Source organism: Notothenia rossii (assembly GCF_949606895.1).
Source record: "Notothenia rossii genome assembly, chromosome: 7".
Lineage (NCBI taxonomy): Eukaryota > Metazoa > Chordata > Actinopteri > Perciformes > Nototheniidae > Notothenia > Notothenia rossii.
In genome coordinates this window covers 84006731-84019230 of record NC_136905.1, presented here as the reverse complement: position 1 = coordinate 84019230, position 12500 = coordinate 84006731, and the positions used below count along the sequence as shown (strand labels likewise).

The 12500-nt window shown below is 41.9% G+C and overlaps 1 protein-coding gene across 6 annotated transcripts in view; it reads left to right on the top strand.

Annotated features, from left to right (window-relative positions):
• The window catches only part of npas3 (neuronal PAS domain protein 3), a 354568-nt gene that overhangs the window by 81123 nt on the left and 260945 nt on the right, over positions 1–12500 (top strand). For 4 of the 6 annotated variants that reach the window (XM_079691439.1, XM_079691441.1, XM_079691438.1 and 1 more), the window contains one exon: positions 11757–11858. The exons of the other annotated variants lie outside the window; for them this stretch is intronic. In XM_079691439.1, coding sequence (XP_079547565.1) covers positions 11757–11858 — 102 coding nt within the window. The remainder of the gene's footprint in view (positions 1–11756; positions 11859–12500) is intronic. 6 annotated transcript variants of the gene reach the window in all.

Sequence of the window (12500 nt, the reverse complement as noted above, 5' to 3'; positions counted from 1 at the left end):
CATTTCCTCTCCTTTCCTTCCCTCTCATTTCCTTTCCTTCCCTCTCATTTCCTCTACATCTCTCTTGTTTCCTATCCTCTCTACCTTTGTTTCTTCCCCTCTTCCCTCCTCTCCTGTGTATCCTCTCATCCTTCTCTCTCTCCTCTCTTACTTCCTCTCCCCTCCTCTCGGTTCCTTTTCTCTTTGCTTGTGCCTCCTCTACTCTCTCCTCTCCTCCCTTGTCTCCTCTCCTGAATAACCTTTCACCCAGACATGAGGAGCGCTTGTTTTCTCTTATCTCTCATGTGACATACTGACTCACGGGAGGGGGGGGGGGTTTAAGCGATTGGTGAGACCCCCCTTCAGACATCAAACGCACCGTGAGCAGTTCAAACACACAGATCCTTTCCAAAACGTCTCGGTGTGTTTCTTCAGATATGAAGGCATGGTGGGCAGAAAGTCAGAATGTCTCCTCCGAGCCGGATTCAACATGGAGGACACGGGATGAGAGGACCTATCCGTCTCCTGTGGAATAGGTTTGGCTGTGGAGAGACATCAGGGGCTAAAGAGACACGTTAAACATTGTTCAAGTCAAATGTGTTGTCACGCACTCTCCTCTCGTTTCCTACTTCCTTTCACCCAGACATGAGGAGCACTTGTTCTCTCTTACCTCTCATGTGACACTTCAATTTGATCCCATTGTTTGTATTCTGATAAAGCATTTATTTTAATAAAAGACACTTCACTCGTTGTAGTTTCATTTAAACCGTTTGTCAAATAGCTCAATCAAGAGTCAGACATATCAACAGTTCCTTACTTTCCTTTCCTTAGATGTTAATATCTATAATATATTATACAAAAGTATAAATTATTCAGAAAAGTGAAGATTCTTAGAAAAAAGTATCTGCTCTGATTGGTTAGCTGCTCGGCTCTGTTGTGATTGGTCGACTGCGTAAAACAAAAATTCAAAATTCTGAAAAAAGTCAAAATCCTGAAAAAATTACAATTCTAATTTTTTTTTGTGATAAATCAAAATTATGAGGAAAGTTTACATTTTGAGAAGATTAAAAAAAAACAATTCTTGACTTAAATCCCAGCTATTTATTGTTCTCATACTGCCTGTGCTGCAGCACCTCGTTTCACCCTCTGTCTGAAACCAGAGCCCAGTCTGCTCTGATTGGTTAGCTTGCCGGCTCTGTCGTGACTGCTTAGAGATGTCCCGCCCCCTAGCCTATCACGTACAATGTGTTTGAGCGCGAGCCAATAGAAGTGCGAGTGTTGCTTAGTGATGTCAATATGTTCTGGAAGTGAACAAAGGAGTCCAATCGATTGATAATAATTATAGTTTAGATTTAGAGTATTGAGCAGCTTGAGTTTCTCCAAATGTAGATGTATTGTTTTGTAAATACTAGTGTCCATTTTCTACAGCTGTGGATAGTTTCTTTTGGGGCGAGCTCAGATAGACGGTAGAGACTTTTGCAGGTGGTACGTTTTTGTATAGAGACGGATAAATATATATCGACCCCTATATACATACGGGAAAGAGTCGTGAGGGAAATCGAAAGACAAAACAAAAAGCCTGTGTTTGATTGAGAGCGAATACATATGCCTCTTCATGCCTTCATGCACAGATTTATTGCGCTTGAGTGTGTGCGCATAATTTGTACATGTGCAGCGCCACCTGAGCTTTTATGTTTGTGTGTGTGTGTGTGTGTGTGTGTGTGTGTGTGTGTGTGTGTGTGTGTGTGTGTGTGTGTGTGTGTGTGTGTGTGTGTGTGTGTGTGTGTGTGTGTGTGTGTGTGTGTGTGTGTGTGTGTGTGTGTGTGTGTGTGTGTGTGTGTGTGTGTGTGTGTGTGTGTGTGTGTGTGTGTGTGTGTGACATGCTGTAGAGTGGTTGTACCTGTAAATGTCAGGCTGCTGTCCTCAGCTGATGACAGCTCAGAAATCAGCGGTAAATCAGAGCCGGAGCTTGGCTAAAGAGGTGATTAATAAACATGTCATCCGTGTGTGTGTGTGTGTGTGTGTGTGTGTGTGTGAGCTGGTGTCACCTTATTAAGGGCCAACAGGAAGGGAGGGAGGCATGACAGCAATGGAGAGAGAGAGGTGTTGATGGAAAGAAAAAGGTGAAAACGGGACGGGAGAAAGGGGCCGCGTTGCTGTTGAATTACAGTCACAGTGACAGGAAGTATGGCCTCTCTGAAGAACAGGAGCACCTTCACTGTCTCTTTGGGAAGTGGCTAATTTAAAGCTTTTAATCTTTTTCTAAAACCAGCTCATGTTAGCTTAAAGATTAAATGTGACATATAATGCGTCACATTTCCACCCAACGAAAAGCGGCAAATAATGATCCAAATATTGCGCCATAGAAATGTACCAAATATGCAGAAAGTAATGTGCCATAACACTCACCAGATAGTGCGCCAACTAATGTTTCTTTCCAAATAATACGCCGTATGTCCGGCCTTAGACCTGTAGCACATAATGCAGCCAATATTGCGCCAGAGAAATTTGCAAAATATTGCACTAAATATTATGGCAACTTTTCGTGCAAAGAAGCGTGCCATACTGTAATGCACCAAATATTGTGTCATTTCAAAATAATGCGCCTAAATGACTTGAACTGCAGTCTTTCCACCGTGTAACTCGAGACATTGATCTTTTGCTTAAAGGTCCCATGTCACGGCCATTTCTACTGATCATAATTCCATTGTTGAGGTCTACTAGAATAGATTTAAATTGTGCAATGTTCCAAACTCACATTGGTTTCTCACAGCATCTCTGTATAGTATGTGTATTCACTCTCTGTCCTAAATGGCTTGTTGGAGCTCCGCCCCCCCCCACTCCCTGTGAGCCCAGTGGCTGTCTGCGAGACAGCAAGACGCAGCCCGAGCACACACAGCTTGAGTGTGTGTGTGTGAGGAAGTCCGCGGATTGGTTCATTTGGACCAATCCACGGACTTAACCTAACGGCTCCACGGATTGGTCAATTTGGACCAATCATTGGACCAATGGGTCCATTTGGGTATGGGCACGTCACTGTACCCAGGAAGAAAAAGAGAAATGTCCAACGAGGCGTTCTGGGGCAGCATATACAGGTCTACAGAACACAAGGGGACGGGTCAGAACCAGAGAAGCATGACATAGGACCTTTAAAGAATCAGTAGGAGATGACGTCACCCATTATCAAAACATCATTACATAAATAATAGATGACATAAGATTCTTAACAGTTCAGAATAATACACTTAATAGATAACTCCAGATATCTGTTGTTAGATGTTCATCATAAATCAACAGGTGTAAATGGCTCCAAACACTTTGCCCTTTTCTTTATTGGGTTCATTTCTCAGCTGCTGTTGATTCAACTCAAGCAGAGAGGATGTCCTGCTTTTTGTTTCCGCCCCGTCCTTCTGTCTGTGAGCTGCAGAGCTTCAGCGTTTCTCTGCGTCGTTGTTAAAACAAAAAGAGAGATGCTAAACTTCGCCCTTCATCACTAAGCGCTGCGACCGCTCCGCTCTCTAATGGAACTTCATCCATTTCAAATGACAGAATCCATTACGGCCGCTCTGCAGCAAGTGTTGCATGCACTGGATTTATTCTTGTTATTTGCTGATAATGTAGGCAAACTGAACTGAGACACCTTTTTCTTTTTTTTACTTGAGAAGAAGCAGTGGTTGCTTGAGATTTAGGAGAGAAACAGACGTAGACGTTACGGTGCTTTTAGGAACAGTTATTACAGTGTGTTCGAAAATACAGGTTCAATTTAACTCGTATTCAATCATAGAGACGTCCTTTCCTAAAAATGCAAGTCAGAGGATAACCCGAACATCGCTCAAAACTTTGCTTTTTATAATAGTTTGACCTAATGTTGTTGGTAAATCATCTCAAAGGACAAGATGGATTCAATTCCAGTTCAACTGAGGCTCTTAAACCCAGGAAACAAAACTTACAAAACAACGCACCACATATATTATCAATAAATCCAAATAGATGCTAGTTAGTTATAGCAATACCAAAAATATGTTTACAAATATTTGGATGCTTGACTCCTCTTCTGGGTGCAATACAGTGGTGCAGGGATGAGCCCTAAAGCCTGGTTATAAGTCAACATATGACGACTTGTTTTAATGTGTTTGAGGTTAGATACCTGTCATAGGATCTGTGGTTAGCACAAGCTTTAGGAAATGTCAAAATGTAATGTGTCTAAAATCAGTAGTTGCTACATTTTTTCCAAATGAGTCTCTCAGTAATGATTCACTTTTTTAGCTTCTTTTAGCTAATTGTTTTTGGTTTTACAAGAGTTACTTCCGCAGTTTTGTAAGTGTCTAAATGAGATTACCAAATGTCATCATGCTGAACATTAGCCACCTTTAGCTTAGCAGTGGTGACGTGAAGTCATGTGACCGTGATGTAGTTCCTTTATAGCCCAACATTAGCCACCTTTAGCTTAGTAGTGGTGAGGTGAAGTCATGTCACCGTGATGTAGTTCCTTTATAGCCCAACATTAGCCACCTTTAGCTTAGCGGTGGTGACGTGAAGTCATGTGACCGTGCTGTAGTTCCTTTATAGCCCAACATTAGCCTCCTTTAGCTTAGCGGTGGTGACCTGAAGTCATGTGACCGCGCTGTAGTTCCTTTATAGCCCAACATTAGCCTCCTTTAGTTTAGCGGTGGTGACGTGAAGTCATGTGACCGTGCTGTAGTTCCTTTATAGCCCAACATTAGCCTCCTTTAGCTTAGCGGTGGTGACGTGAAGTCATGTGACCGTGATGTAGTTCCTTTATAGCCCAACATTAGCCTCCTTTAGCTTAGCGGTGGTGACGTGAAGTCATGTGACCGTGCTGTAGTTCCTTTATAGCCCAACATTAGCCACCTTTAGCTTAGCGGTGGTGACGTGAAGTCATGTGACCGTGCTGAAGTTCCTTTATAGCCCAACATTAGCCTCCTTTAGCTTAGCGGTGGTGACGTGAAGTCATGTGACCGTGCTGTAGTTCCTTTATAGCCCAACATTAGCTTTTTACTTCTGGAGATTGCATTTATGCTTTAAAACCCATAATAGTGGTGTTAATGAGGAGAGTATCCTGCTGAACAACATGTAAGAATATCAGAGCTGTGTATTGGCCACAGATCACATTTTCTGAAATGTTCCAAAATCTAATGTACAAATAACACAGGAAGACCTTGAGATGCTAACTTCTCAAGCTTTAATGATTTCCTTGGACTGAATGAACTAAAGTAGCTTGCATATTCAGGATAGTTAGGACAGGAGCTGGATCAAAAAGCTCTGAATTACACTACCCCTTCCTCCTAGAACAATGTGCAAAATGACATGAAATTGTCAGATTAAAAGACAAGCCAGTGACAGGTGCAAAGTGAAAGGTGTATCTGTGTGTTTCAGTGTGTAGCCTATTAACTGCTGTCTGTCAGCAGAAAATAAAGCTTTATGCAGAGAGAGGATGTCAGCATCTCGTTAGGTCCGATCGTGTCAGTAATTGTTCGTTTAATCCTTCAGGCACATTAAATATTAGACTTTGTTTAAATTCTCAGCACTCATTTATTTCCCCGCTGCAGAACAAACTTCAGCTCACTGATCCTTTATTGAAGCAGCTGACAGCAGGCCTGACACACACACACACACACACACACTCTCTCTCTCTCTCTCTCTCTCTCTCTCTCTCTCTCTCTCTCTCTCTCTCTCTCTCTCTCTCTCTCTCTCTCTCTCTCTCTCTCTCTCTCTCTCTCTCTCTCGCACACGCACACCCCCACACACGCACACACACACACACACACACACACACACACACACACACACACACACACACACACACACACACACACACACACACACACACACACACACGTCTACGAACGATCCCCTCTACCAATATCTTAATCCTACAAGTCTAAATCCCGACGTGCATTTAAAAACTAATTCAAGAAATGTCCTTCTTTGCCCATAAAAGTAAAAAATTATCCCTATTTTCCCCAAAACATTCTTTACTGCTCAAGAGTCACCTCACTTTTTAAATTGCTCCAACTTTCCAAATACGGCTTCTAATGTTCAAAACATTTCCTCAAAATTGCCTGCAATTCAATTCCATACTCACTTCTTACAGAACTCCATCTTCATGAAATGTCTTGTTGTTTGTTTTTCACCCAAATATTCTTTCTTTGCTTTTTGAAAGTGTCTTTTGGATGTGTCCTCAAGTGACCAGATGTCTTGCTGTTTAAAGGTCCTTTAGTCTAAATGATATCCACACTTTAAAGATCTGATGTGTCCTTATGTTATATAGATTGATCAAAACACACACACTCTTTAGACACTGTTGTGTGTCAGAAGAGATTTAGTCTGGGAGTTAAACGCTCCTGTAGCTTTACTGAAGCACTGGACCAAGACTTACCGGATAAACCTGCACCAAAACATTGCGATCAGCTGGGGACAAAGTGTGTGTAGGTGTGTATAAGGTGTACGTGAGTGTGTGTGTGTGAGTGTGTTTACTGCAGGAAGTGGATTTGACCCTTCATGCCCTGGAAATGTTTGAACATTCTCATAACAAACGGAGGGGTTACAGCCAGTAAGCAAGGGACCGGGAGTGTGTCTTGTGTTTATGTGCGTCTGTGTTGTATATATTTGTGTGTATGTTTGTGTGTGTGTGTGTGGTGGTTGTTACCGCTGCTTGCTAAACTGACACATTTTCAATCACATGGTTTATTCCCGGGAAATTGTCGAAAAAGAGGGAAAAGGCCAGATATCTGCAGCTCTGTGGGCAACAATAGGACAAGCCAGGATTAGTTTTTCACTTTGTGCGAATGTGTGTGTGTGTGTGTGTGTGTGTGTGTGTGTGTGTGTGTGTGTGTGTGTGTATTCTAAGACAATGCCCTGGTAGCCAATTTGTAATATATAGTCAGCCTTGAAAAATGGCCCAGATCTCCCCTTCGCTGTCTGCAATTTAGCTCTGCCGGCGCCCGGCAATACCCATTGTACCGCCTCCACTACTGCCATTTTGGCCTGATGGAGTGTGTGTTTGTACCGTGTGTGTGTGAGTGTTTGTTTACTTGCTTATGTGCATCTCGGTGTGCATTTACCCATGAGTCTGTCTTTTTGCAGTGTGTGTCGGCGTGCGCAAGCGAGCGGCTGTGTTTATACTCAGGTTATTGAATTTTTGCTTGTGTGCCAGAGCGTGTGTGTGTGTGTGTGTGTGTGTGTGTGTGTGTGTGTGTGTGTGTGTGTGTGTGTGTGTTTGTGTGTAGTTGTAGTTTTGTCGTGTGCCCTCAGTTGTAGGGCTTATTTCATTGTGTGTATAGTTGATTTTCTCTGTGTGTTTGATGCAGTGCAGTTACTTGTCCACTTTCTGAAATGACACCTGAAGGCATCAATCTGGAACTAATGGAGGGATGATGGAAAAGTGGAGAAAAGGGATAAAGAAAGAAGGATGTTAGGATTTAAAACAGAGGGGGGGAGGAAGGGAGTTTAGTGAGGAAAGAGGGGGATTAATTTGTAAACAAAGAAAAGAGGGATGGGCAGTGGATTAAAGTTAAGAACATTGAAAGGAAGGAGAGATGACGTAGGATTTAAGGACAATAGAATTAACATGACTTCACGTCACCACCGCTAAGCTAAAAGCGGCTAATGTTGGGCTATAAAGGAACTACAGCACGGTCACATGACTTCACGTCACCACCGCTAAGCTAAAGGTGGCTAATGTTGGGCTATAAAGGAACTACATCACGGTCACATGACTTCACCTGACCACCGCTAAGCTAAAGGTGGCTAATGTTGAGCTATAAAGGAACTACAGCACGGTCACATGACTTCACGTCACCACCGCTAAGCTAAAGGGGGCTAATGTTGGGCTATAAAGGAACTACAGCACGGTCACATGACTTCACGTCACCACCGCTAAGCTAAAGGAGGCTAATGTTGGGCTATAAAGGAACTACAGCACGGTCACATGACTTCACTCTTGTTTTTGTACTCCTACCTGCACCACTATTATTTGTATATATATATATATATAATCATTAACTTATTATAAAGTGATTTCATTAGTTGTGACACAATTCTATATTTATCCTAAAATTCTATTTTTCTAAAATCCAGTTTACCCTGGAATCACAATGCAGCAAATGCTCAAACTAATAATCCATTACTTTGTGTTTCATGGCCTCGAAGCTGATCTAATAATTTCTGTATTGAGTTGAACTATTGCGGTTTAAACCTTGTTGCACAATCAGTAAAGTACTCCGAGAACAAACCTGCCTTTTCATCTTCCTACCTTTTTATTGTTTGGTGTTCTGTGAGCGTGTGTTCCTCCCCGATATGTTTCATGCATCAAGAGATCAAATCTAAAAGTAATACAATCTCTGGTCTTACATCTCTGTGGTTTTATTTGAAAACCAACTCTCTGACTTACTCAATTACTATATTTTACTGAAGTAGAAATTGATATACTGTCACGTCCCCTCAAGTCGAATAACTGCGTCATTTCTGTCCAATACAATGTCTTTAAATAGTCACAGATATGACATAACTTTACAGCTTTCCATTGAATCTTTGGACAGTGAAATACTCTTCTTCCTACATTTGTATTGTGTGTGTTCCTCCCCGATATGTTTCATGCATCAAGAGATCAAATCTAAAAGTAATACAATATCTGGACTTACATATCGGTGGTCTCTCCCTGCCTTTCTGACTCACTAAATTACTATATTTCACTGACGTAAACATTGAAGTACTGTCACGTCCCCTCAAGTCGAATAACTACGTAATTTATGTCCAATACAATGGATTTATATATAGTCACACATATTACATAACTTGACATCTTTCAATTGAATATTTGGACAGTAAAGTACACAGAGAACAAACCTGCTTTCTCCTTCTTCCTACCTTTTTATTGTTTAGTTTTTCTGTGAGTGTGTGTTCCTCCCCGATATGTTTCATGCATCAAGAGATCAAATCTAAAAGTAATGCAATCTCTGGACTTACATCTCTCGGTGGTTTTATTTGAAAACCACTTCTCCCCTCCGCCTCTCCGCCTCTCTGCCCGGTGTTTTAAAACAGAAATAAGTTATTCCGGCCTGCCCTCTCCTCACCTCTCTGACAAGAACAATAGCGGCCGGCTCGCCTCAGAAAGCTGTGTTTTACAATAATACTCGTCCACAAAGCAAGACCGACAATGTCAATGGTTTTTTGGAGCGCTACAGCGTGCAGCTAATGTTCTCCTGCGCCGCTCCAATGCCTCTCCTCCTCCTCTCTTTTTTATTCTCCATCGGTTTTCCTTCGCTCTCCCCCCCTCTCTCCCTCTCCGTATGAAAAATCCATTCCGGCATGGGTTTTGACAGCCTGTCTTTGGTGGGTGTGTAAAATTCAAATAATTCACTGTGCATAGACAGTCACTTTGGGGCTGCTTTGTATTTGACTCGGTGTCACTTCGGCTGCCTGTCGAGTCCCAGTCTGCAGCGCTAAGCTATTCAAAAAATAAGGCTTATATTTTTTTTATAATTCCAGAGGCAGGAGGAGCTGTTTTAGTTGACCGATGGCAGGTACATCTCCAAACTCACCACACACACCAGACACCAGCCAACAAGACATTTTATTTTGAGAAGAGTTTTATTCATCGACAAAAAAATAGAAGTATTTTGTCTCATCGCCTACTTTCAGCTAAGTTGTTGGACTTCAGTAACGCAGGAATCTGACTTGTTTCACCACCTTTAACCTTCTGTTACCGGGTATTTAGCTATTAGGTTAATGCAATGTATTATAACTTTTTATTTTATAGAGGTGGCTTCTGCATTATGATTTAAGTTGCATTCAAATGACAAGGTGTATATCAGTATGTAGTCTCTCTACTTTAAAGAGTCCTCTCCTGCTGATGTTCAGGTGTATATCAGTATGTAGTGTGTCTACTTTAAAGAGTCCTCTCCTGCTGATGTTCAGGTGTGTATCAGTATGTAGTGTCTCTACTTTAAAGAGTCCTCTCCTGCTGATGTTCAGGTGTATATCAGTATGTAGTGTCTCTACTTTAAAGAGTCCTCTCCTGCTGATGTTCAGGTGTATATCAGTATGTAGTGTCTCTACTTTAAAGAGTCCTCTCCTGCTGATGTTCAGGTGTATATCAGTATGTAGTGTCTCTACTTTAAAGAGTCCTCTCCTGCTGATGTTCAGGTGTATATCAGTATGTAGTGTCTCTACTTTAAAGAGTCCTCTCCTGCTGATGTTCAGGTGTATATCAGTATGTAGTGTCTCTACTTTAAAGAGTCCTCTCCTGCTAATGTTCAGGTGTATATCAGTATGTAGTGTCTCTACTTTAAAGAGTCCTCTCCTACTGATGTTCAGGTGTATATCAGTATGTAGTGACTCTACTTTAAAGAGTCCTCTCCTGCTGATGTTCAGGTGTATATCAGTATGTAGTGTCTCTACTTTAAAGAGTCCTCTCCTGCTGATGTTCAGGTGTATATCAGTATGTAGTCTCTCTACTTTAAAGAGTCCTCTCCTGCTGATGTTCAGGTGTATATCAGTATGTAGTGTGTCTACTTTAAAGAGTCCTCTCCTGCTGATGTTCAGGTGTGTATCAGTATGTAGTGTCTCTACTTTAAAGAGTCCTCTCCTGCTGATGTTCAGGTGTATATCAGTATGTAGTGTCTCTACTTTAAAGAGTCCTCTCCTGCTGATGTTCAGGTGTATATCAGTATGTAGTGTCTCTACTTTAAAGAGTCCTCTCCTGCTGATGTTCAGGTGTATATCAGTATGTAGTGTCTCTACTTTAAAGAGTCCTCTCCTGCTGATGTTCAGGTGTATATCAGTATGTAGTGTCTCTACTTTAAAGAGTCCTCTCCTGCTGATGTTCAGGTGTATATCAGTATGTAGTGTCTCTACTTTAAAGAGTCCTCTCCTGCTAATGTTCAGGTGTATATCAGTATGTAGTGTCTCTACTTTAAAGAGTCCTCTCCTACTGATGTTCAGGTGTATATCAGTATGTAGTGACTCTACTTTAAAGAGTCCTCTCCTGCTGATGTTCAGGTGTATATCAGTATGTAGTGTCTCTACTTTAAAGAGTCCTCTCCTGCTGATGTTCAGGTGTATATCAGTATGTAGTGTCTCTACTTTAAAGAGTCCTCTCCTGCTGATGTTCAGGTGTATATCAGTATGTAGTGCCTCTACTTTAAAGAGTCCTCTCCTGCTGATGTTCAGGTGTATATCAGTATGTAGTGTCTCTACTTTAAAGAGTCCTCTCCTTCACCCTCTGTCTGAAACCAGAGCCCAGTCTGCTCTGATTGGTTAGCTGGCCGACTCTGTTGTGATTGGTCAACCACTTAGAGATGTCCCGCCCCTTAGCCTATCACGTACAATGTGTTGGAGCGCTAGCCAATAGTGGCCTGAATGTTACATAGTGATGTCACTATGTTTGGTCTTTGGTTGTGAATCAATATTTTTTCACAATTTGTACGATATCAGGTGCTCCTTTTTAAAGTTTTTATTTTCTGACCACTGAGTAAAAATGCCCAACTGTTTGTTATTGTCTACATGAAACTGTGAACAAATATATTTTGCTGCAAGTTATCGTATACTCTGTTTTTTCTGGGTGTAAGCCTCATTATTCTACGTTAAAGACTCCTTAAAGCTTTGTGTTTCATTTCTTTGATGTTTTATTTCCTGCCTTCTCTCTGACCACACCTCTCTTTGACCTCCCTTTCTTCTTCTTCTTCTTCTCCTCCTCTTCGTCACTTATACGGCTGTCGTTAAAGAACCTCTCCACGTTTCTTTGTGTTTCACAGTGACCCCTACTGGGAGCGACCCTCTAATGCAGGCAGCTGCTCCGCCGCCAGGCCCAAGACGCTTCACCTGGCCGGGCAGCAGCAGCACACCTCCTCACCATGGTAACGTTTGAGTGCACCTGGGAGCAGTAGTAGTAGAACAAGTAGTTGTAGTAGTGTGTGTGTGTGTGTGTGTGTGTGTGTGTGTGTGTGTGTGTGTGTGTGTGTGTGTGTGTGTGTGTGTGTGTGTGTGTGTGTGTGTGTGTGTGTGTGTGTGTGTGTGTGTGTGTGTGTGTGTGTGTGTGTGTGTGTGTGTGTGTGTGTGTGTGTGTGTGTGTGTGTGTGTGTGTGTGTGTGTGTGTGTGTGTGTTGTGTTGGATATAAGCAGTGCTACTGGTTGGGAGAGTTTCATTCTACTGACCATAAGAATGTTAAACACCTGGACTTTTGAACGAAATGCCATGTCTTTTTATGCTACTGTAGAAAATATAGTGTGTGTGTGTATGTGTGCGTGCGTGCGTTATGTCGGATATAAGCAGTGCGACTGGTTTGCTAAACCATTGTTGTTGATGGGAAATAAGTCTTAATGTAGAACAGATCTATGTTGGTGGAGTTTGATCTGTTTTTGGCGATGTTTTTGTTATTTCTATAGATCTAGAATCAATAGTTTTCTTGCATCTCTTTATTGAGGCATGTTGACCATCAGCTGTTTAATTATTATTAGCAGAGATGAACTCAACTATTTACTCATTTATTTTACCCACT